At 49.2% G+C, this 25,092-nt stretch overlaps 1 protein-coding gene across 6 annotated transcripts in view; it reads right to left on the reverse strand.

Moving 5' to 3' along the window:
* Window positions 1-25,092, reverse strand: part of MAPK8IP3 (mitogen-activated protein kinase 8 interacting protein 3) — a 729,083-nt gene that overhangs the window by 99,689 nt on the left and 604,302 nt on the right. For all 6 annotated transcript variants that reach the window (XM_069210571.1, XM_069210567.1, XM_069210566.1 and 3 more), the window contains exon 25: window positions 14,584-14,755. In XM_069210571.1, coding sequence (XP_069066672.1) covers window positions 14,584-14,755 — 172 coding nt within the window. The remainder of the gene's footprint in view (window positions 1-14,583; window positions 14,756-25,092) is intronic.

Here is a 25,092-nt window from a genome sequence, read left to right on the forward strand (position 1 = left end):
GGTCTTTAAGTCCCCCAACAGGTCGCTACACCACAGGGGAGTCCTGGCCGTCAAAGTAGTTCCCCATCCGAGGAATCGGATGGCATCACACCACGCCCTTACCACAGACACGTTGTGCGCCGGCAGCTCCCGCACGCTCGCTGGGGCGGACAGCGCATGCTCATATCCCCCTCTGCCCATCGTCTGTCTATTCACCCGGAACGCCGGGTCCCCCTGGTTTGCGAAGGCCCAGTCATTAACCGTCACCACCTGCGCCACCCAGTGGTACCGGCGAGGATCAATCGCCAGACCTCCCTCGTACACCAAGAGTTCCAATTTCTGGAGGGCCACCCGGGAGCAGCCGCCATCCCAGAGCAATGACCTGATGTCCCGGCCGAGGCGTTGGAACATCTCTGCCGGAATCCTGTAGGGGGTATGGTATGGTATTCATATGGTAGACGCTGCAGCGTCATCATTTTAAAAAGGGCAGCTCTACCCATAAGAGAGAGAGGCAGCGTCCTCCACCACTCCGCATCCCCTCGAAATCCATTGAGCAGGGGCTGTAGATTCTCACTGACGAAGCGCTCTTGGTCCCTTGTCACGTATATCCCCAGATATCTGAAGCCTCCAGTGGAGATCTTTACATCGCATCCCGGGGGGAGGAGGGACACTGGGCCGCCGGTCAGTGGGAACAGCAGCGACTTGACCCAATTAATCTGTTAGCCAAAATGATCCCCGAATATGCAAAATATCAGCAGGATCCTATCAACTGACCAACGAGGGTGTGTGACATACAGCAGAATATCATCCGAGTAGAGGGAGATACGCTCCTCCCATGATGCTACTGAGTCAATGCCACAATCAAGGGGTCCTGTCTGATCCAATCCGCCAAGGGCTTGAAAGCCAACGCGAACAGGATCGGAGAGAGTGGGCGGCCTTGCCTCCTGCCCCTGTGTAGGGCAAAGGGGTATGACAATGTCACATTGACCTGCACTCGGGCCACCGGCTCACTGTATAACAGCCTGATCCAGGCCAGGAATCGTGGGCCCATTCCAAACTGTTTGAAGACCACAAAAATATAAGGCCATTCTATGCTGTCAACAGCCATTTTCGCATCAAGGGACAGAAGCGCCACCTGCCCCTCTGTCCACTGATCCGTTATGTGTAAGACCCCATAGAGCCTCTGCAAATTTAAACGCGTCGACCTAGATGGCATGAAACCCGACTGGTCCGGATGAATGAGCGGTATGTCACGCAGGAGGTCCACGCAGGCGTCCTCCGTCATCCGAGTCACCGAGGTATACACCTCCTCATAGTATGTTGCGAATGCCTCCGCTATGGACTCATTCACCCCGCAGAGGTTGCCACCCTTAGTCTCTACCACCCGACCCATGTTTGGACCTTGTCTCTCTTGTTCAACCATGCCAGCAATTTATTAGCTGTGTCACCTACGTCGTAAAGCCGACGCTGCGTCGCCAACACAAATGCTTGCGCATGCTGTTCGGCCAGGGCGTGCAGCTCGTAGCGCTTGAGTCTTAACTGGTGCCGAAAGTCACTCTCCGACCCCCCCTTCTGCCTCACCGCAGGCCTCGAGAGCTGCAATTTCCTGCTCAAGGTGCGACGCTTGCAGATTGCACTTCTTTTTAAGCCCCACGATTAAGTCTTGCACGTGGCCCGAAGTACAGCTTTAAAGGCTTCCCACAGGATATTTGCCGAGTCCACTGACCCTAAGTTCTCCTTGAAATATTGGGTGACCCCCTCCCTTATTTTGTCCACAAAAGCCTTGTCCTGCAGGTACCAAGGGTCAATGCACGGCGGTAGAGTGTAGGACCCAGAAGGACCACAAGGAAGTGATCCGAGATCCCTCTTGAATAATGGATTGCCTCTCAGAACTTGCCTACATGGGCTCCTGTCGCAAGTAAATAATCAAGCCTAGATGAACATCCCCTAAACGTATATGTGTATTGATGCGTTCCAGGATTGAGTGCTCTCCACAGATCTGCCATGCCAAGAGTACATAAAGGATCGGAGAGCCGCCGAGGCAGGTGGCCCCTTCGTATGCGAGAGCTTGCCTAACCCTGGGTCAGCGACCAAGTTCATGTCACCCCCTATAATCAGAAGTCCTGGTGGGAAATCAAGCAGCAGGGAGCCAAGGTCTGTCAGAGTGGCTCCCTGAAGTCTGGGGGGAACGTACACCGAACACAAATTGAGAACTCGGCTGTACCAAACACCTGAAACTGCCACATATCACCCCAAGGGGTCCCACCAAGTGCGCAACAGGATAAAGGGCGTTGATTTTTTTAGGAGAATCCGCACCCCTCTAGAGTCCGATGTATAGCCCGTGTGTGCCACCAAAAGGTACCCAAACCTGTCTAGAGGCTTATAATGGTTCCCCTTCAGGTGTGTTTCCTGCAGAAGGACAAGGTCGGGCCGTGCAGTACTGAAAGACTATGGTTCGCTTAATACGACTAACCAGACCATTCACATTCCATGTCATGACCCTAACGGTGCGTGTCATTGTCCCTGCCATGTGTATTCCCTCCTCCCCTCCCGGGTAGCTGCGCAGCTCATCAGATCAAGTGCTCCCTCCCTGGCCGCTCTGTCCCCGGCAGCATTTCTCAGAGGCCCATTGCTGTACAGTGGCTTGGAAATAGTATACAACAAAAACAGTGTGTCAGTAACTCCCAACTAAACATTCCCCCCACCCTGCTACCCTACTTAGCGGGCTCCAAACTGCCCACCCCCCCAATTAGTGGAGTGCCTGTCGCTCAAAACAACTTCAACTCTAGCGTGGGTGGGCCGGCGCCAGCATCCCACATCACTTCCAACTATAATGCCAAGATAAAATACATTTCAAGAACCATCCTACAATGTCCAGTACGGCTATGTGCCTCCCGAAAAGTCTTTGCAGGCGCAGCTCCTGCTCCGCCCCCAGTTGACACCAGGGACCACGCCACATGGGCCCAGTAGTCACTGCTATGTGTTACGGCCAACGTCACCATGCTTGACGACTACTGTCCAGCTGCCTCCACTCCCTGCTCCTATCTGTGGGAGGGGGGGTCTCCCCGCCCCCCTATCACGGCTGCCCACGGAGCCCCTGCGAGCCGCACAGCCCACCGATCGGGACCCCTCATGACACTCCCAGTCCTCCTCCGGAGTGTCACAATGCCAGGCCTTCCCCTCTGTGATGATTCACAGTCTAGCCGGGAAGAGCATCATGTATTTGAATTTGCGGTCCCACAGCAGTTTTTTGACCTCCTGAAAGCTTTGGCGCTTCCGTTGGACCCTCAGTGTGAAGTCTGGAAAGAAACAAACAGTAGCGTTCTCATATTGGAGATCTCCGTGTGATCTGGTGGCCTGTAGGATGGCGTCTCTGCCCCGAAAATTTGTGCAATGATGGTCCTCGGGGTGAGGGGGCCTGGCCTCGGGGTGGGACCAGAGCCCTGTGTGCTCCCTCCACCATGAAGAACTTAGAGAGTCTCTTGGGGAGCAAGGAGTCTACAATCAGGGTCTCCAAGAAAAGCTCGACACTCAGGCCCTCAGCGCCCTCCGGGACCCCAACCACTCTAATATTTTTCCTCCGGGCTCTCCCCTCCTGATCCTCCAGGCGCAACATTATTTTCTCGTGCTCCGCGGTAAAGAACCAGACCTGATCCTCCAGCCTCCTAGATGTAGACTGCAACCGGGCAATATTCGTTTCTGCATTAGTGTCCTTCTCCGTGACTTTTTTGAGATCTGCACGAAGAAGATTTACGTCCACTGTGACCGTGTCCTGCTTGGGTTCTAGCGAGCCACGGAGATCCGGGATTGCCGCCACTATTGTACTCAGAGAGGGCCCGCCCGCTGGGCCCCAGTCCTTCTCCTGACCCCCTTGAGCGTCCTCCAGTACCACAGCACCCCCCAAAAGTTTGGGCACCACATTCTTATCCATTTTGTTCACCTGGAGCAGAGGGTGCCCCTTATTTCTGACCATGCTAGTATGGCGATCCTACCAATGGGGTCCTCTGGTAATCCCTTCAGTCGCTGTCGCGCTCGCCCACCAACCTCTATACACCTCTAAGACAGCGCCCACAAGTCAGGCAAGCCCCTGCCGGTGCGCCTTGGCCGGGTCTGCAATGCGCCGCTCCGCCTCCGGGCGGCAGCGCCACCAATGGTCTTCACTAACAGGGAAAAAGGGGGGGGGGGAGGAGCCCCCAGTCTGCTTGCACTGCACCCTCGGCACACAACATGGCCGTGAGTCCGTTATCCAGCAGCGGGCCTCATCTGGCTGTTCCACCAAGAGTTCTGCCCAAGAAGAAAAAAGGGGGGGGGGGGGCGGCCCAGATCACCCCACCCCTACCCCATACCTCCGCCCCTGGTCCGCTAGAAAACGACAGGCTTCCTCCGACCTCACCTTCACGCTCGCAGCCGCTCTTACTATCTGCCTCCTGGGTCCCAGATGTCTTCGGACCCACCACCGGCAGAGAGGGAGGGCCTGGGGTGTGAAGGCCCCACTGGGCGCCGGGCGCTGTCCCACCAGCCGATACCACCCTAGCCCGGGCCACACACAAGCGAGCCCCCTGGGCCAGGGACTGCCCACGATAACCACCCTCCTCGCTCCACCAGCCGTCGCTGGTCAAATGTCACGGCGCACCACATCTCCGCAGCCTAGACCGCAGGGACGCGCCACTGCCAAAGGCCGCAGGGCGTCCCAGCTCTTGTCCGCTGCAAATCTCGGAGCAGTTTCACCCCGAACCTCCGCCCGTCAGCCTGGCCGATCCAATTAGATACGGATATGTGGGGGATTAAGGAGCGGAAAGAGGAGCTCCGCTTAATGGCATCCGTCGCAGTTGGCGCCTAGCCACTTCAACTTCTTATATTCTTTTTAGATTTGGACTAATCAAAAGATTGTGACCATGGAGTGGACCTGTCTGGAAGCATCCTCAAAAGCAGGAATTAGTCCATTTCCTCGACTCGGAGTGGGACATATATGACGTCCATGACTTCTGATGGTATTCGGCGACAAACAGGTTTGCTTCACTGTCCCAGATCAGCCTTCAGTACAAGAAGGCATAATTGTTGCACAACTTGGAGTAGTGCCCAAGCCCAAACACCAAATGTACACTTCGTGCGGGTAACTAAGGACATCGGATTCCAACAGTCACAACATGGTCAGTAGTATTTGGCTGGGATATCATTCACTTGCACAATTAAAAAGTATTTTGTAAGGAATTTGTTAATTGATGAAAAAGAAGGGGAGTTACGGATCTGCATAGAAAGACACAGGAAGAAAGGAACTGATGTCAGCGCATACGCCTGGTGCTTATATGCAGCTCCACTCTGTCACTTTAGGCGGATTAAAGCCAGCACAGATCCACATGGCACCATATAGCTGTGTGTAAACATTGCTGTGAAATCTTCTGGATCCATTCTGGAACTGAAGAATATTCTAAATGCCAGGAATTTGCTGTTAGAAGTACCCATCCAGAATGGATATGACAGTGAGTTCAACACACCGTTGATTAACTGCCATTCTGAAAAAAGTGCCCACTTGTATAATAACTCTAGTGCCCCAACTCTCCACTTGAAGAAACTTGTCCCTAGATTTTTACTTTGACTCAACATCCCACCTGGGTTGTGAATAGTGAACACTTGTTCCCCGGAACACTCCGCACCCAATCTTTGTCTCATATCATGCACTTTATGAACTAATAACCGACATGTAACCAATAACAAAATATAGTCAGAAGAACCAAAACATTTAGGGGGTTATTCTGACCCCGGCGGGCGGCGGGAGCCGCCCGCCTGGAGGGAACCGCCAGAAGACCGTACCGCGGTCAAAAGACCGCAGCGGTCATTCTGGGTTTCCCACTGGGCTGGCGGGCGACCGCCAAAAGGCCGCCCGCCAGCCCAGTGGGAAACAGCCCTCCATGAGGATGCTGGCTCCGAATGGAGCCGGCGGAGTGGAGGGTGTGCGACGGGTGCAGTGGCACCCGTCGCGTATTTCAGTGTCTGCAATGCAGACACTGAAATACAAAGTGGGGCCCTCTTACGGGGGCCCCACGACACCCCTCACCACCATCCTATTCCTGACGGGCGGAACCGCCAGGAACAGGATGGCGGTGAGGGGGTCGGAATCCCCCATGGCGGCGCAGCTGGGATTCCCAGGGCAGCGGAAAACCGGCAGGAGACCGCCGGTTTTCCTCTTCTGACCCCGGCCGAACTGCCGCGGTCAGAATGCCCAAGGGAGCACCGCCAGCCTGTTGGCGGTGCTCCCGCGGTCCCCGGCCCTGGCGGTATTTACCGACAGGGTCGGAATGACCCCCTTAGTCTCCACAAGTGTTCCATAGCGAGCTTCAGGTGTTTGGGCAGCATCTGGTTATCCACACTGGGTGGGCCCATGCCCAGGCACACCCAAGGAATGAGACCCTGCAGGTGTCCAGTGCAATGCTTTATATATTGTAGGATGGGGCACAGAAAGCCTAGAGATGGCATGCAGTCAACCCTGGCAGACAACCATCCAAATGGGATAACATTCTGGATAATGGCACTTGGAATACAGCGTTCTGAAGCACCTCCTGGGGATGAAATTTCTCTGGTGCCAGTTGCATGGCTTGAAGGCTTCTTTGCCAACAGTTAGTTGTCATCAGTTGTAGCTGGGAATACCTTCTGCTCTGCCCCTCCTTTATGTTTTTCTCCCTACTCTTTTGCTGATGATGGTATTCTCCATCCTTTTGCACATACAATCCCCCCATGATTGCTATTTCTATCATTTATAAGCCCTAATGTGTCAGCTTTAACATGCTACTCAATGTTATAAAAGGGGTCTCTAGTAGTTGGCAGTCAGTTTACACCATGTCGAAATAGGGACCCCAACTCTAGCCAGGGTAAGGGAGTCACACACCTAAGATTTAATTTTTAAAGATATATTTATTGGCAATTTTAATATGCAGATCAGTCATCAATATACAACATGTTGGTGTGCATATACATTGGGAAGCATTATTAACAATTTACACTGTCAGCGTACATCATACACATTGCTTCAATCTAATGCGCAGGTACCCCACTGGGCAGTTTGTGGCTGCAGTGATCATAGCATATGTTCTGGGTCCTCAGAATAATTCAAGGCTTCTGAGTTTCTCTGACCTTGGTGATGGAGTTGCTGACTTTTCAAAATGTAGTCATGCCATATCTCAATATACATATAAGTATCACCCATATGAGTAAACTACAAAACTACAAAACCAAGTAACTAGGTCCTAGTAACATGTGGTCTCGGAGGTCCGCCACTCACGCAGTGACAACAATGTGCAATAAGTCAGTGCTCAAGTAGCAAGTGTGGGTGATGGGGAGAAGCCGATAGCAGCAGTGGCACACATCTAATTTGTGTACTGGAGCATCTAGCAGCGGCAACAGGCAAGGCACCTCATGATCCCTGCTCATGATTACCTGCCCTACTGTGACAATAAACCTCAATTCAGTATACCTCCCCCATTCCCCTCATCAGGGTTCGGCTCAACATTTGCTGTTTCAGTACTAGTCTCTGAGGAAGCCTAATCGACTATATCGAGAAATTCCCATTCATCCACTACTTCGGACCAGAGGTGGGCTATGGGGCGACATCCTAGTCCCCTGGACTCCTTCTTCATTAGTGCCCACTCTTCAGCTCGGGCCCAGCGCATAACCTCCCCTATCCATGTGGGCAAGTGAGGTCCCGCGGGGGCCTTCTAAGACAGCGCTCATCTACGCTGCGCCAGAACCAGAGCCATATCTACAAATCTGTTCCCCACCTGTTTGGAGGGTACTCTAAGCAGCAGGCCCAACATGCAGACCTCCATAGTAATAGGCAGTGACCTATCCAAGGTCGTGCACGTGGCCAAAGTCAGCATCTAGGGTTAGGCATCTAGGGCAGCTCTGGGGTTCACCTCTATATATGGCTTGAAATCTATCGGGGGAGGTGAGATATGTTCTATGTGTGTAATTAAATTGGATAAGCCTAAGGCACATTTTCTTAGACACCTGGGATGCATATGCAATCACCCGGTACCACTCGGCATCCAACAGCTCTCTGCCCAGGTCCAGATCCCAGCGGGCTCTAATGGAGGGCAGTGGCCCACCCACCATATCGTTCAGCGCTCTATACAGCCATGACACCAAGTGGGAGCCTCCACCCATCAAAAGCATTGTTTGTAGTACTGCATGAGTGGGGGGTTCCATTGCGCCCTCACCCCACAAATCCCTCAGAGATCGAGCCAGGGCCTTGTACCTCAGAAATTGACTCGTTCCTTGAGATCATCAAAGGATTCCAGTCGGCCCTGTGTGTAGCAGTCGCCTACTGAGTGCAATCCCGCTTTAGTCCAGAAGTCCATATGTCTCTCTGTAAAACAGCGAGGAGGTTTCAGAGCGGAAGCCCCACCAAGGGGTCAGCAGAGGCTTAGGGAGACAAGACAGCTGTTTGTCAGTACGCATTGCACCAGGCCATGAAGGCCGTACTGAGTGAAATCCCAGCCCGCGGGCTTTGAGCAGTGCCTAAGTATTCCATGTCGCTGCCACATCCACCACAGTCTCAGTCCAATTCCGTCAGATCAAAAACCACCACGCTAGCCATTGGAGCTGCACCGCTCTATAGTAAGGCTCAAAATCTGGTACTCCCAGACCAACCCCCACAGGGGAGGCAAAGAGTAGTAAGAGTGACCATTTGACACCCGCAATCCCATATCAGTTCCCTAAGGATCTTATCTAATGTCCTGAACCATGCCACCAGGATTGTCACCGGCAAGTTAGCAAAGAAATACAGAGGCCTTGGTGTAGGAAAGTACACTCTTTCTTGGCATGGTTACCCCCATTTTCTGACTGTTGTCAGTGTGTTTGACTGTGTTCACTGAGATCCTGCTAACCAGCACCCCAGTTATTATGCTATCTCCCTTCTAACTTGGTTACTTTTACCATGTCCACCCCACATTTGGCATACTGGTGCCCCCATGTAAGTCCATAGTACATGGTACCAAGGTACCCCAGGCATTGGGGTGCCAGGGGATCCACACAGGCTGCAGCATGTATTATGCCACCCATGGGGAGCCCATGCAAAGTGTATCTGCAGGCCTGCCATTGCAGCCTGCGTGAAAGTGTGAATGCACCCTTTTTCAGTACAGGTCACTGTAAGTCACCCCTATGGCAGGCCCTCCTAGCCCAGAGGGCAGGGTGCAAGTACCTGTGTGTGAAGGCACCCCTTTACTAGCAGAGGTGCCCCCACGAACTCCAGTTCCATTTTCCTGGACTTCGTGAGTGCGGGGACGCCATTTTATGCGTGTACTGGACACAGGTCCTATGTCCAGCTACGTAATGCCCAGCTACATAATGGTGACTCCGAACCTAGGCATGTTTGGTATCAAACATGTCAGAATCATACCCCAATACTGTTGCCAGTTTTGGAAGTATGATTCCATGCACATTGGGGGCTCCTTAGAGGACCCCCAGCATTGCTCCTACCAGCCTTGTGGGGTTTTCCGGGCAGCCCAAGCTGCTGCCTCCCGTCAGACAGGTTTCTGCCCTCCTACTGCTTGAACTGCTCAAGCCCAGGAAGGAAGAACAAAGGGTTTCCTTTGGTTGAAGGCGGTAACACCCTCTCTCTTTGAAAATAGGTGTTACATGGCTTGGGAGGGATAGCCTCCCCAAGACACTGGTATGCTTTGAAGGGCATATTTGGTGCCCTCCATGCATAAACCAGTTTACAGCCGTTCAGGGACCCCCAGTCCCTGCTCTGGCCGAAACTGGACAGTGGAAAGGGGAGTGACCGCTCTCCTGTTCATCACCACCCCAGGGGTGGTGCCCAAAGCTCCTCCAGAGGGTCCCTGAGTTCTGCCATCTTGAATCCAAGGTTGGCAGGGACTTCTGAGAGCATGTGAGTGGCCAGGTCAGGCAGGTGATGTCAGGGCCCCGTCCTCATAGGTGGTCACCTGGGTAGGTGACCAATCCCCTTTTCAGGGGTATTTAGGGTCTTTCTCTTTGGTGAATCCTCAGATTCAGCTTGCAAGATTCTAGCAGGACTCCTCTTCAACCTTTATTTTGACTTCTACCCACTGGAACCGCGACTGGACCTTCCAGGAACCGACAAGCTACATCCACGATGAAGCCTCTGCTTGCAACATTGTTTCCATGGCTCCTTCCAGCTTCTGCAACATTACCCTGGCTGTGCATCCTCTGAGGGTGGCAAGTCTTCAGTCTGCACAAGAAGAAAGAAGGAATCTCCTTGTAGTGAAGGAGTCACTCCCCTGCATCTGCAGGCACCAACTGCAACGATGGCCAGCTGCGTGGATCTCCTCTCAACCTGAGCTGCATGGATCTTGCATCACGGGTGGTAGTCCGGAGTAGTCCTCTATGCCAGCTGTCCAACTTTGGTGGAGGTAAGCCCTTGCCTTCCCATGCAGGACACTACCCTGGTGCACTGTGTCTCTTGCAGCTGCCAAGGCATGTTTGCATCTCCTCCAAGGGATCTTCAGGCTCCGTGTAGCCACAGCCCCCAGCACTCCTTCCTGTGATGCACAGCCCTCTGCACGCTTCTCCTGTGGCATGGGACCCTTCTCCCGTAGTGCTGCATGAGCTCCTCTGTGACTCCTGGATCCTCGTCCAGTGGGTCCCCTGTGGGGGCTGCCTCTTCTTCTTTGGACTCTTTGCCTTGCTGAGGGTCCCCCTAGGACTCCCTTCATGGGTTGAGTCCTCCTGGACCTTGCTGGCCCCCGCCAGCTCCACTTTTGCTTCACCACAACTTATGCCTTTGGCAAGGCTTGTTGGTGGCTTTTCCACGCCATTGACCGACTACAATCGTCCTTCCGGCGTGGGATGTCGACTGCATCCTCCAGGAACTCTCCAACTGCTCCAGGGCTGCATTCTTGACCGTCTTCGTCCTACTATTGACTATTAACTCCTTCATCCACAGCTGGGTGGGTAGTAGCTCCTACTCCTCCTGGCCTCTTCCGTGACTTCTGGACTTGGTCCCCTTCTTCCACAGGTCTTCTTTCTTGCAGTGTTGTCTGGGTGTTGCATTTTCTTAGTTTTCTTTCTTTTGGGTGGTTTCGGGAAAATCTAGCAATTTACTCCTTTCCTTCTGGTTGCTAGGGGGCACTGTGGTACTTACCTTTGGCGTCTCCTAGTACCCCTAGCTAACCTCTACACATTCCACTTACCTAGGTGGGGGTCCTTTGTTGGCATTCCATTTTATTAGTATATGGGTTGGGCTCCCCTATTATGACGTGCCCACTTAACATCTGCTGGGCAGAACCCGTGACCACTGGAAACTCATACATCTTTCTTCTATTAAGTTGCAGTCCGGAATACAGACCATACTCCTCCAGTGCATGGAGTGCCCAGGGAACAGCCAGCCCCCCATCTCTCAAATAGACCAGCAGGTCATATGGATATAAGGATATATTATGTACTGAGCCTTCTATATGTATCCATTTATCATGGCCCACCCTCCTGAACCACTCTGCTAATGGTTCCATCGCTATAGCAAACAATAAAGGGGAGAGTAGGCACCCATGTCTGGTACCGCAGTGGATGTTGTACATGTCGGAGACCTGTCATCGAGTCTTAATTCTCGTCGTTGGGGAGGCATACAGCAACCCAGACCATTTGATCCATGCCTCATCTAGCCCCATGCAAAGCATGGTAGCTTCTAGATAATCCCATCTCACTTTGTTGAAGGCCTTCTCGAGGTCAACTGACAGTACCGTCGCTTTAGAGTCAGGTGGATGGAGGTGACAGTACAGTACAGTATACAATCTACGAAGATCCACCATGTTCTTTCCTTCCTGCAAATCAACAAAACTGATGTTTTTACGTTGACTGCACTCTTCAGTGTCCTCCACCCTGCGCTTTAGTCGATCTACTCTGTCCACTAGCAGTGACACCTGGAGTTTCAGTGCTTGATAGGATGGTTGCAGGTCAGCTACCGTGGACTCCATATCCCTCACCTTATCTCAAAGCTTCAGATGATCAGCGCTTAGCAAACATATCTCAGCAGTGACTTTGCCTACGTCTCGGTGCAGGGTAAGCTTGGAGTCCTCAATGGCCCCCAATATGTTGTTGAGAGTGTCATGCATTCCCTCTGTCATGGAGTCCGCAATCGTCCCCAAGACTGGAGTACCTTGTAAGACATCGGGGACAGGCCCTTGGTGTCCCTGTGCTTTGGGCTTCGGTTTCCCAATGACAGTCACAGTCGGGGGCCACAGCCTTGCACCAATGACTCACCCCGTTCAGATAATCAGGTTCACAGTGTCTACAATGTAGGGCCCCAATAGGACCGTCCGTCACCCAGAAGAGTGGCAAAGCAGTGCCCACTCTACAGAGCAAAAGAGTTACAGTCTGGTGGCAGCTCCACACACTCAAATCCACCAAAGGCTTCAGCACCTCTTTTTCCGGCAGTAGTGGAGTAGTACAGTACATCTCCTCCCAAGTACTTAGCCCTGCCACAACCAAGGGTATACAACAAAGTTGAGCAGCCTTTGTCTCGTGCCATCAACCTGCCAGAGCCCCACAAGGAAGCCACCATCTGTTACGTTCCCCCTGGACCCAGTCAATCTTTTCATGTGGACACCTGCCCCAATCAAGTAGCTTGAAGGTGTAAGGGCCCCAGCGAGGCATGTACATCATGCAGCAGTGGTCCGTGGCTTGGGATGAGGTGTCTACACTTTCTCGTCATTCCATTCAACTAATCACCCTTTCCAGGGACAGGCAGCGGAGTTCAACTCTGCTCTCTAAGTCGCTCCAATGGTCTATGCGGCCTGCCCAGTCGGCTTCCGCCTCGCAACATACCCCCACAACTCACAGCTCCGCACTCACAGCCACTGCTCAGATCTAGCGGGTGGGTCCCAGTGAGTAGGGAGCACACCCCCAAGTGCTGACAACAACTATCAGCACGCCAGTCTGGACTCCTCAATAGGCCTCTACTGTCTCCATGCAGGCGTCGCCTCACTGTGCTGCCTCTGCGCAGCATCAGGTCCAATTCCCCGGTCATCGGGCCTTCCACCCCTCCTCCGCTCCCCCTGGCCTTCTGCTCTTTTTCAGCCCCAATCAACTGGGCTTTGCCCGGTCGGGTACCCCCTCAGCACTTTGTGGTCCTTCTATGCCGCCGCTGGTTCTCCGTCATCTTGGGCCGCGTAGGCCCTAACTCATGCCACTCTTTGTCCCGTTGTCGCACCACTTCCAACAGTGCGAGACTATACCAGACAGGTGGCGAGGGAGCACATTGGCAGTATTCAAGCTGCATCTGCGCTGATCATCTGCTAAGACCGCTACAATAGGCAGGATTATGTGGGCCAGTGCAGAGCAGCGAGAATATGTGTCCACCATGTTGTCTCTCTTCACCATACCCGAGTTACACACCAAGATAACCACTGTCCAACCCCCTGGTAGCTTGGCAAGCAGCCAGGCTTATCTCAGAGGTGATGTGTAAAGTATTTGTAACCTCACACACCTACACACACACTAACTCAGTGACAACACTACAAATGGACACCACACCAGTTTAGAGAAATAGCCTATATTTATCTGAATAAAACAAGACCAAAACAACAAAAGTTCAACATACACAAGAATCCCGACTGCACACTCACCCCCTTTGGGCACTAACCAAAGTACTGTGGCCCCAGCTTTCAGGAAGCTGCAAAGCAATCCCAGTGTGGTCTGCCACCCCAAAGCTTCCTCAGCACCACAGGCAGGCCATCCAATCAACACCTCCACGCCGCATCTTGGATTTCACCCAGGCAGTCTTTCTCTACTTGAATTGCCAAAGGCATGGTGAAAAACTACACAACACCACCTCATTGCATCAATGAGCAGGAGCTATGTCCTTTCCTCTTTTTTCTGTATGCATCAAAAGCCCACTGCTCATCCCCACTGCTGTGGGCCCAACTTCCTGTATGCATCAGGGCCCCCTGCTCATCCCCACTGCTGCAGGTCCAGGCCGGAGCCCAGCAGAGAGACATCCTGTTGGGGCTCTGCTCTGGCCACGCCCCCTCCTAGTGGTCACTTTTAATTGAGAATTCACAAAACAAACTGACCATTCATCCTGAAAGGGATTTTCTTCCGAGGGGCCTGCAAAGGGGTCACTGATTAAGTGGGTACTGAAACTGAACTTTAAAGGTGATACTTCAAAAGCCAGATTATGGACAAAATGAACAGGGGCAGCTAAAGGTATTACCCCTTAATGAATAAATGAATACACTGTGAAACAAAACCCCACATTGACACTTGAAAGCAAACTTTACAAGTAAATGTCATAGACTGAATTGGCCTAGAGACCGAAATACCTCCTGTAACCTTGTCTCTAGCAGTGAGGGATCAGATTTGAAGGGGCACCAACAATGAGGTTAAATTTTCAAATCATTTCTGCATACCAACAAATTACCTGAATACCACATACATATCTCTATAAATCTCTTCATAGAGGCCAAGACGTGATCAGGCCTGGGCAATAACCTTTCATTTAGAGATCCTATAGATCTGGATTGAGGCCCACTTAGAAGTTTTCTCGATCAATGAATTTACAGGCATTCTGGATGACAAGGATTATATTACATGCAATATGAAGTGTATAGATACTGGAATGCTACTTTCTCTTACCCAACATTTTGCTAACGTAAGGTTCAATGTCAACATCCTGCAGATGCTGGTGGGTGTGTGCATGGTACAGTCGTAGTGTAGAATCCAGTCGTATCGACACCCATACACCATCTCCAATCCAGGCTAACTGCCGTACCTGACTCTCCCGCCGTGGATGGGCATCAAAGGATTTCTGAAAGCACACATGGGTATGCCAGGTGATTTAAGAGTCATCAGCAATGTATGTATACCTATAAATTGTAAATCTTTACTGAATTATAGTTAGAGAATATTATATATAGCGACTTACACTGCCAGTAACTTCTTTGGGAACCAAGTTTTTATTTTTTATTTTTTTACAAATGTATAAGATAATGTGTCACCAAGGAAGAAATCATTTCAGAAAACAGTCTCAGCCAATCTTCTAAATATTAACTTTAAGGAATTCAAATTGTTGTGTGGTTTCTTTATACTGTTTACTTTGAACTAAGTTCTGCTAGCATTTTGACAATCTAGTTTCCTAGTGCATGTGCTCTCACCCGTAAACAAAATGGCATTCTTCACTTTTAGGTAAAGTCACTATGATTTGGCGCACAAACAGCAGCAGTGGTATAAAAGTTGAAGATCGCAATGTATACTTCAGTGTACATTACCACAAGCTTCATATGTGACTGTAAATGCATTCCTTTCCGACCAGCCACTGCAGCCCCAAGTTGCTGTAAGCAAATACCGTAGGAGGCCAAAGTCAAAGAATTTTTTTTGAAATGTGGAACATCCTACTTTTTAAATTAGCTCAGTCACCCATTAGTATTGCCTTGAAGCCCACAACGCCAGGGCACATAAAGTGAGATAGTGGGGCATGCTTAATATTTAACTTGATATCTCCACATAGAAAAAAGGACACCAAAGGTCCTTTTGCACATAGGCTAACGTAGATTTTCCTTTAGTTAAAGTTTGTTTGACAAATAAAGTATACTTTTTTATAATTTAGTATAGGAAAATAGAAAAAGAGCTTTCCCTCGCTATAATAACTATCAAAAATATAATCCTGTTCTGAATATGGATTTTGATAAATATCCTGCAAAGATGTTTCTTTTAAGAACAGATTTATTTCTGCATGGATCTTAATTAATTCAGATCTGATGACCCATCTCTTCCTTCCAGTAGAGGTAGCTAGGACTTGATGAATCGAAAATATTTCCTCGTAGAAGAGTTCTGGGCCTTCTGGCAGAGAGGCTGGCAGAGAGGGTGAAGTAATTACTAGCTACTTAACTTGGAATGCAGGTCAGGAAGGGATAGAATGTAGCAATGACAAAGATTTAGCTGGAACCTCCTAGAGGAGCATGTTTATAATGAACAGTGCAATAACGTCAGGAAGCCTTTGGAGCTGTTCCACTACTGCCCAGCTTGTCTCTGCGGTTGTTTGTCACAATATCTACAGCAAAAGTGTTAAAAAATAATCAAGGTAAAAACACTGATAACTAAAATAACTTTCAAAACGTATGATGTAAATGACAAACATACGGTAGGAAATATTGTAAGTATGACTATAACTACTAACAAAATATCTAAATAAAAAATATAGTATTTAAAAAAATAACAATACACGTAATCAAAGTATTTACTACAAAAATACTGTCCACAAAAACATTGAAAAAATAATAAAAATATGAACATTATTTCTAATATACTCCACAGAAACCAACAATAGGTATAATTATTAAATTAATAATGTTTTTATTTTTCTACACACATATACAATTATACTTGCAATTCAAAGAAATATAAAAATATATTTTTCTTATTTTTAAAGAATTAAAAAAATACAGTTATATTTTTAAAAAAGTATATAACTTTTAACAAGTTTATTTTTCCTTACAATGTAAATTACATGGAGTAGTTATTATTAATAGATATACTTCAATATAAAAGAGCTACATTAAACTGTGCTAATTCATTTTAAAATAAATTCAACAATATAAACTATGTAATTGTTAAGAAATATTAATTTTAAAATAATATATATGTATTTATTCAACTACTGTAAAAACTTTAAATATAGAAACTTTTTTAAATTACCTTAAAATATTTTTTTAGTAATGATAGTATACATTTAATAAATATAACCCAAACAAAATAAAATGCTAAAATATTTTTTATTATTCCCAGTTCTTTAACCTTTAAATATGCATAATTTGATAAGGAGGGGTGAGCTTTACAATTCTATCTCAGGCTAACAAACACCACAGACAGCATAACATATTAAAGGGTTCAAATTAATGGTTCTAAGCTGAATTCCACAAACACTGTGGAAAATGCATAAAATAAAAAGTTGATATTTACTACTCTAGTGATTTTGAGCTTTCCTAATTCTTGTTGCTACCCCTCGGGTGGGATTACATCCCCCAGGGTCACCACTGCTGCAGGGAGGAGGGGCCGGGTCGGACAACGTGTTTCAAGGCACCTATGGCATAGGAGTGATTTTGTGCTTTCCTGACTCTTGCTGCTACCCCTTGGGTAGGACTACATCCCCCAGTGTCACCGCTTCTGCAGGGTGGAGGGGTTGAGTTGGGTACCAAGCTAAAAGCGTTTCAAGGTCCCTGATGCGCAGGAGTGATTTTGTGCCTTCCTGACTTTTGCAGCTACCCCTGTGGTGTGACTACATTCCCCAGGGTCGCCATTGCTGCAGGGAGGAGGGGCCATGTCGGATAACATGCTAAAAACATTTCAAGTCCCCTGCAGGATGTGTACAGGACACGCCCAGGCTCGTACCCGGGCTAAGAGCAGGCCTGTCTGCACCCGGACAAGGCTAGGCTGGCCCACCTGCGTAACTCCTGACTGACAAAAGGGGTGAGTGACTTCCTGCAAACATCGTCTGGATGCCTGGGTTGCCAAGCAGTCAACTAACCCTCCCTTGTCATTGGCATACTCTCCCAAAGCGACATTAAGACTGGTGGTCCCATTTATAGCAGTACTTGGGTATGCTGCCCTTTGAGTCATAGGCTTGATTAAGTTGAGTCCACCTGAACGAAGGCTCTTCTATTGTTTTTTTGTTTTTTTGTTTTTTTTGTTTGCCCTGACCATGTGAATTTATTTTTAGGCTGTTCTTAGACCTGCGGACCCTCGGTATTTCTGCAGTGCAATTGGGTTTGGGACCCTTTCGTCTCCATATTTTTGGCTAAACCCATTCTTGTTCCCCTCTGGCAATTATTGTAGAGGGCTTCTTTCTAGTATTCCCATACACCTGCACCTCCAAAGGGCTTCTTTCTAGTATTCCCATACACCTGCACCTCCAAAAGGCAAGTAGCCCAGGAGACTGCTCGGTTTTCTTCTCCCTCAGGTGTGGGTAGGATGTATTTTTTTTTTACCAACCAGCACCTTATTTGTGCCCAGTTGTCATTATAAGGAATACGTTTTCAGAAGGGGGTTCTGATGGGGGGTGACACTGGTATTAACTGGTCGGTATTACTCCCCTTTACAGGCTATAGACTACCCATAACGCCCATTCAATAGCAGGATTTTCAATTTCTTCTGCTTTATGTACAAGTGCATGAGCTCACATAGATAAGAGCTTCCCCTACCAACTTTATTGTTCTTAATAAATAGCTTCTAGGGTTGGCATAGACATTCGACCTACATCCACTCCCACAGCTAAGTGCACCACCATTGATAAGATGCTCCATAGGGCACTGGGGGTCCTCAGCACACAGAATGCTTCCTTTCCCTCCAGGCAAGGCAATTTCCAAGGGATACTCCAGCCCCGACAACCTGCAACTCGGATGAGCAACTGATTTCCTTGCATAGTCACACCTTGCTGGAACTTGCCATAAATTGTGTCCCCAACCCAGAGTTTCCGTGAAACCGTCCTGCCATCAAACATGAAGAACCAAGGGAACCAGAAAATCACCACATCAGCTTACTACAGCTGCCATTTCAAATCTTAGTAGGCAGACATGTGTTACTGAGACCCTCTTAGGGGTTCCTAGTGAGATTCCTATCCGTGATGCTTACGCACACAAACCTGTAATGATTGAGCAACTTATTGAAGATTGCAATATCAACATCAAAGAACTCATTTGGGCTGAATTCAGCTCTTTCTCTGCCCGACTTGAGTCCACTGAAAAAGAGCTGTCCTCTTTAAGACAAGCTGGAGCGTACCTGCACAGATGCCGGGGCAGTAGGGCTGCCCAGGGAGGACCTGCAAGGAAGTGGTGATTGACTAATTACACTGAGGCCTCCCCTAGTTCACACCAACGGGAAAGGAGACTATTACCAGCCTTCCATGGAAGGCCAGTGGCTCTCAGGCCACTGACCACCCACCTCCCACCCTTACCTCCCAACAAAATTTGCCACAGGACAGCAAAGTAGGGGGGAGCCGTAAGGGTAGTAGAGTACCGAAGTTGCATGCTGACCAGTAAGAGACCTATGATGAGTTATTCAACAAAACGTTGGGCTACCTTGTAAAATAAAGAGCATTTCCCTTTACTCAGGCCTGCAATATACTACTTACTCAATAGCTTGCTTGGTTAGGGCCTGGTAGGATGGATTGTGTGTATTATTGTCAACTTTAGGTTTCCCTCTCTGGCCCGATCAGTGCTTTCTGGCAGGGTATGCAATACTCTTGAGGCCAGAGAGAGGAGAGGAACCAGAGGGAGAGGGAGGAGGAGAGAGGAGGGGACGGTGAGGGAAACCAAGAGGAGGAAGTGTGTGGAGGGGAGGGAGAGTGGAGGCAGAGGAGCGCAACACCACCAACCGGGTCTCTGAGCGCCCAGGAGACTTGACCTAGAGGGAGCACCTCATCCGTACTCCTACTCCTCCTTCCCCCTTGTGGACTCTCCCGCTGAGACAAGGCACGCTGAGTGACAAGTGGCCCCCTCCTCACTGCCCGACCGAACGTACTCCCACGCTGCCCTTCTCCCTCTCTCAAAAACAATCTCAAAAACAAAATCAAAAACAAAAAACAGGAGATACCATCAGGGACTACCCGAGCCTGCGCCTAACAATCGGTCCCATACTCTGCTCTAACGCACGAACAGTAACCCTTCGAGGCCGTCCTGGGAAACAAAGAAGCACCCACCTGGCCTTCCTTGCCGTCCGAGGCCCTCCCTCCTTCCCCTCCTTCACCCTCCCAAAACCTGCCACGCCGCCGTGCCAAGGACGAATACCCCCCAGACTCCTGTCAGTGCAGGGGGACCTGCCATGCCCAGAGGCAAAGTGACGGGCAAACCATCGGGTAAACCCGCCCGCCAACTACTTTTCTCCGAAGCCCTGCCCCAACAGAAGCATCCCCCGGTGAAGGACCCTCCGCCCCACCCTCACACCATTACCGGCAACATGGAGGAGGGCCCGCAAGGAGCATCCATGGACCGCATTCTGCAGGAGATCTCGGCGGTGGGACGCAAACTGGAGGGTATGGACAGCGCCATGATGGCGCTGACAGCAAAGACAAGATCTATGCGCCTAGAGATAGCGGGCTTCCAGTTGCAAATATCGGGACTGGACCAACGGGTGACAACAGTGGAAACCCAGGTAGCTTCCTGGACTGACAACAGCCAAGAACTCATGCACCTCCGCAGCAAACTGACGGACTTGAAGGATAGAAGCTGCAGGAACAATATCCGCCTAATGGGATTCCCGGAGGGCATAGAGGGCACGGACCTGATCTCCTACCTCCAGGACATACTCCCTAAGCTGACGGACATAACATTCGACCCTCCTCTAGAATTCGAAAGGGTGCACAGACTTGGCCCAAAGAGACAGGATGGGAAAGGACGTCCTCGCTCAATCATAGCCTGCCTATTGCACCATGGTCAACGGCTGGGCACCATGGAAATCCGACTCTCAGCTGATTTTTCCAAAGAGACTGTAGACCGAAGGAGGGTTTTCCTTTCCCTCCGCCCTCGCCTCCGCCATCTGGATGTGAAATTTGGCCTGTTTGAACCGGCCAGAATGTGGATTACCAAAACCGGCGAATCACAGACTTTCTTTGATCCGGAGGACCTGAGAACATTTCTAGACAGACTCCAGGAACAGGCTATGGAAACGACAACTCTGACCCTCCAGGACATACGAGGTTTATCCTCGGGAACCAACCACTCAGAAACCGCCTCTAACCCGGAGGGAGGAACAACTATGGATCCCCACTACAGGGGAAGAGACTTAGAGAGACTCACAAAAAGCCACGACGACAGGGGTCAAGTACTCCAGGCGGTGGCGATGTACACTCAGATGTCGGACAGAGATAAATCCCGCTCCCCCTGAAGCCCACGGTTGCCCCCATCTGAGGCCGACCGGGCACCAGCACCCTTCCCCCCCCTCAGAGCCCTTGGAGTCCTTGTTATAATGAACCCTGGATTATCATGGTCGAGCCAAAGAGATCCTGCGGCGGAGAAGAACAAACGAAGAGATGAGAACCTGATCTTGTGAACTCATGAGTCATCCTAATACTGTGGGCCTCTGTTTCAGACTTGCCCTGCGCAGCGTTGCAGTGTTGCTGATGTTTCTTCTTTCTTCTTCTTCTTTCTCTTCTCTCTCTCCTTCTCTCCTTCTCCTTGATTGCTTGATTGCACTCGCTCCATTTCATCAACTCTTTAAAAATTCTCTTTTCTCCACGAGATCTATTCCTTATCCCTCCCCCCTTTCCCTCCTCTCTTCCCCCAGCGACACACCCCTCTGACCAGACCTGCCTAGCAACTGGAAAGCGCACACCCCTTCTCCCTTCTCATGGTGTGGCTGGAACTGCTCCAAGGCCTCCTCTTCCCGTCAACCTGTCCCGAAGGGGTTTGTTGGTTTGTTTGTTTGTCTGTTGGTTTTTGTTTGTGCTAACAGGGAGTGCAGTGGAAGGCCCATTGAGGGCAATAGAGTAGCGTAGGCTTGAGCAGCGTAGTATGTAGTGCTGTAGATAAGATAAACTCCATAAAACCGGCCCCAGCAGCTCCCCTATCAACTACAAACCCTGCGGACCCACACCTTCCTCCCCTCCCCCCCCTTCTTCCCCACCTCCTCTTATGGCTTTTTCACCCCACCCCATTTTTCCTCTAAAGGCGCAATAGCATTGCATTCCTGGAGCTAAGCTATAAAGCTATAATAGGAGCCACACATATATCCCTTACGCAAATCCCAAGCAACCCCTTCCCCCTGGTGGCCGGGTCTGTCCCTCACACCCCTCTTGAGCCGCCCAGACCAATGCGCAGACGGAAACAAAAACAAAAAATAAGTGCAATGGGGGCCCGGATGCCAGACATGCGCTGCTTCTCTGGACGCGCGGCCCGCTGGACGGGCAGTGGAGCTCGACTGACCTGGGTTTTACACCCGCAGGTTACAGTTCGGTAACACCGGGACCCGAGTCCCGTTTTTTGTCTTTCTATTTCCCTTCCCTTCCCCATATTATTTTAAGCACCTACTGTATAGTTCCTCCCTTCCCCCAAATCATCCTCTTCTTCCCCGCTTCTAGAGGCTATTTCTCTCTCCCCCTCTACCCCTCCCTGTCCCTCCTTGCTTTACCCTTGACGACCCCCCCTCCCAGGTAAGCTCCCTTATAGGGCCATGATGCCTGACTCGAACAAGGTAGCACCCTTACGGATCATGTCATGGAATGTAAATGGCCTCACCCACTTCATAAAAAGAAAACAAATTTTGACCTACCTTAATGACAAGCGAGCCAACATTGCCCTCTTACAAGAGACACACCTGGACAGACTAGAATCCGATAAACTTTGACGTGACTGGGTAGGCACTGTCCTATTTAGCTGCAGCTCACCCTCACCCAACACAGAGAACACCCCGAGAAAATGTGGGGTGGCACTATTGCTACGTAAAACCCTCCCTTATAGGATCACCAAATCATGGACCGATCCCGAGGGCCGCTACGTATTTGCTAAGCTAAAGGTCGGCGACTCCTTGCTATTCGTGGGCTCCGTTTACGCACCAACGGGTCCCAAACGCCTCTTCTTTGTACAAATCAATCGCCTCCTGACGGAGATAGGAGCATCTCGCTATGTAATAGGGGGGGACTGGAATATAGCTAGCGATGCAGTCCTGGACAGAACGGGACCCCTGGACACAAGTAATAACGCAGACAGAGCCTTACAAACTGATGTCCTCTTGGACAACGGCCTCGTGGATCACTGGAGGCTGACCCACCCGACGGAACACAAATTTACCTTCATTTCGCCGGTACATGGCACCCAATCCCGACTCAACTACTTCCTCCTATCCGATAGCCTTGTGGCCCACGCCCATGATAATAGCATAATGGAGGGTGGCCTCTCAGACCATTCCCCAATCAGTGTGGCTATCCAATTAGGAGTAGTATCCCCGGGCCGCAAGCCCTGGAGGCTTGCAGTCCACCGCTATCGATCCCCACAAGGTAAGTTACAGTTACAGGACCACGCAGCCACCTTTGCCCAAGATAATAAAGGCATTGTTGAATCTAACCACATATTGTGGGTCACAGCCAAGGCCACGATACGCGGACAACTTATGCGGGACGTGGCGCTGGCGAATAGAGACAGAAAGGAAGAACAGGCGGCACTAGAACTCGATATCCGTCATCTCACCAGACAATATACTTGAGAGAGCGTAGCTTTATATTACATATTATAGACGTAAAGTGCTTATGATTAACAATGCTGCATTAAATAAAATATTCATTGAAATATATTCATCAACATAAAGGATTTTATGTGTGTGTAAACTAATGTCAACTATAAGAAATAATCATTCATAAATTGCTAAAACTGTGCACATTTAAAAACGCATAAAACTGCATTCATTAGAACTCGTATATCCTAAGTTAGCGAGAGTCAAGCAAAGCTGTGTAGCTCTCATCTTAAAATTTATTTTTCCGTCTCTTCAGTATGCTAACTTGCAAAAGGCCATGACCCAGCGATTGTTCTTTTCCTTTCAATAAGTTTGCAACAGAGCCACATTTTCTCATCCGCATGCTAGCAGCTTTTAGGATAGAGTTATGTGCTTCGAAACATTATTGGACAATTCCAAGGACGATGGAGCGAGAAGAAGAGAACTTTTGACCTGATACGTGCAAAGACAATGAAGTAACCCCGGATGAGCCACCTACGAAAATACGTCAATTATGATGACCAATTAGAACAAAATGAATTATCAAAAATGACAAAATGCATTACTTAATGTATAATTTGATAGGTTAACAATGGTAGGGTGTATAGACTGACCAATAGAATTTTGGGGGAATGAATCACGAAAAAGGGATAAAAACCCATGACATAGGAAATAGACAGCTCTTTTAGGTAGGGAATGATATTGATTGCGTCTCGAAACTCTGTCACTCTATTTGGTGACCTGAGACTTAGAGAAAACCATCTTTGCCCATTCAACTGCCCCGTACACTTTTCTCCTTATGAGGAGAGTGTCTTTGCCTTTTAAACTTAGATAGACTGACGGCGATCTAACTGATGTCCTGAAGACGAAGACTAATCCTGAATGCTGACCTAATCAGAGGAGGGTAATTATAATGTTGTTAATGAAAATTCATTTATTTGCCTTTTCTTTCTAGGTACCAACTGCTGTATGTTTTTGATTAGAGACCTTAGTTAGATGTTTTCCAAATTGGTGTTCAAAATTGTTTTGCATGATGCCCAACATGCTAATGCTAATTAGAGGTTAGACGAGGTATTCATTTTGACTGACAAACTGACGTGACTGACATGATGCTATACTGAACTTGTATCTTAGAACATTCGATGTATTGTGATCTGGTTATACTCATCTGATTATCTATGCTTCTGATTTTTGCACTATTGAAAGCTTATTGTGGTTGTCATCTTGTAATTGTGCTTATATGCTTCTTGACTTTGAGATTGATGCATTTGCTACTAGATTGTAATCAATAGGGAATAAAACTCATAAAACTTCATTAAGGTGTGGTTATTCATGACTGAAAGGTCATGGTTGCGCCAAATGTTTATTAATGCCTAAAGCGGGATATATTTTGGTGTTAAATATTGGCAATGTTATTGACATATTGATTGGTGTTTTGATCAGTTATCTCGTCCTACGGTGTCTCACCACTGGGCCCAAAGATTCATTGGCCTAAAACGAGTCCTGATGTGTATAGATTAACATAGACGGACGCGTTATCAGTTCTGGTAGCAGAGTACGGTTTGGCCCTTGGGGGCCCTAGGACGGAGTTTCATTGTTTAATTTGTTTTCTTGTGATAATGCAATTTGGAAAGATGATGAGTTGCTAGATTCGCCATGGCTTTTCCCGGGATCTCGGAGCCTGCCTAAATGAGTTGGGAATGTTCTCGGGCCATAGTATGTGTGATTAGGGTCTTTTGCGCTTATTAAATCTTATGCACTTTGCAGGTGATTGTGAATATTTGAGTGTGATTAGGCCAAATTAAGTGTTGTTTAGAAGGAGTGGGCGTACTCCACAGTACGAGAGTAGGGAAGTCGGCGTACTTCATGTGAATGCAGCGCTTGTTGCTCAAAATTATCCACGTGGTTGGTTGTTGTATACGGACCTATTGAGGTCTAAGACTCCGGAGT

Source organism: Pleurodeles waltl, chromosome 10 (genome assembly GCF_031143425.1).
Source record: "Pleurodeles waltl isolate 20211129_DDA chromosome 10, aPleWal1.hap1.20221129, whole genome shotgun sequence".
In the NCBI taxonomy this organism is placed as follows: domain Eukaryota; kingdom Metazoa; phylum Chordata; class Amphibia; order Caudata; family Salamandridae; genus Pleurodeles; species Pleurodeles waltl.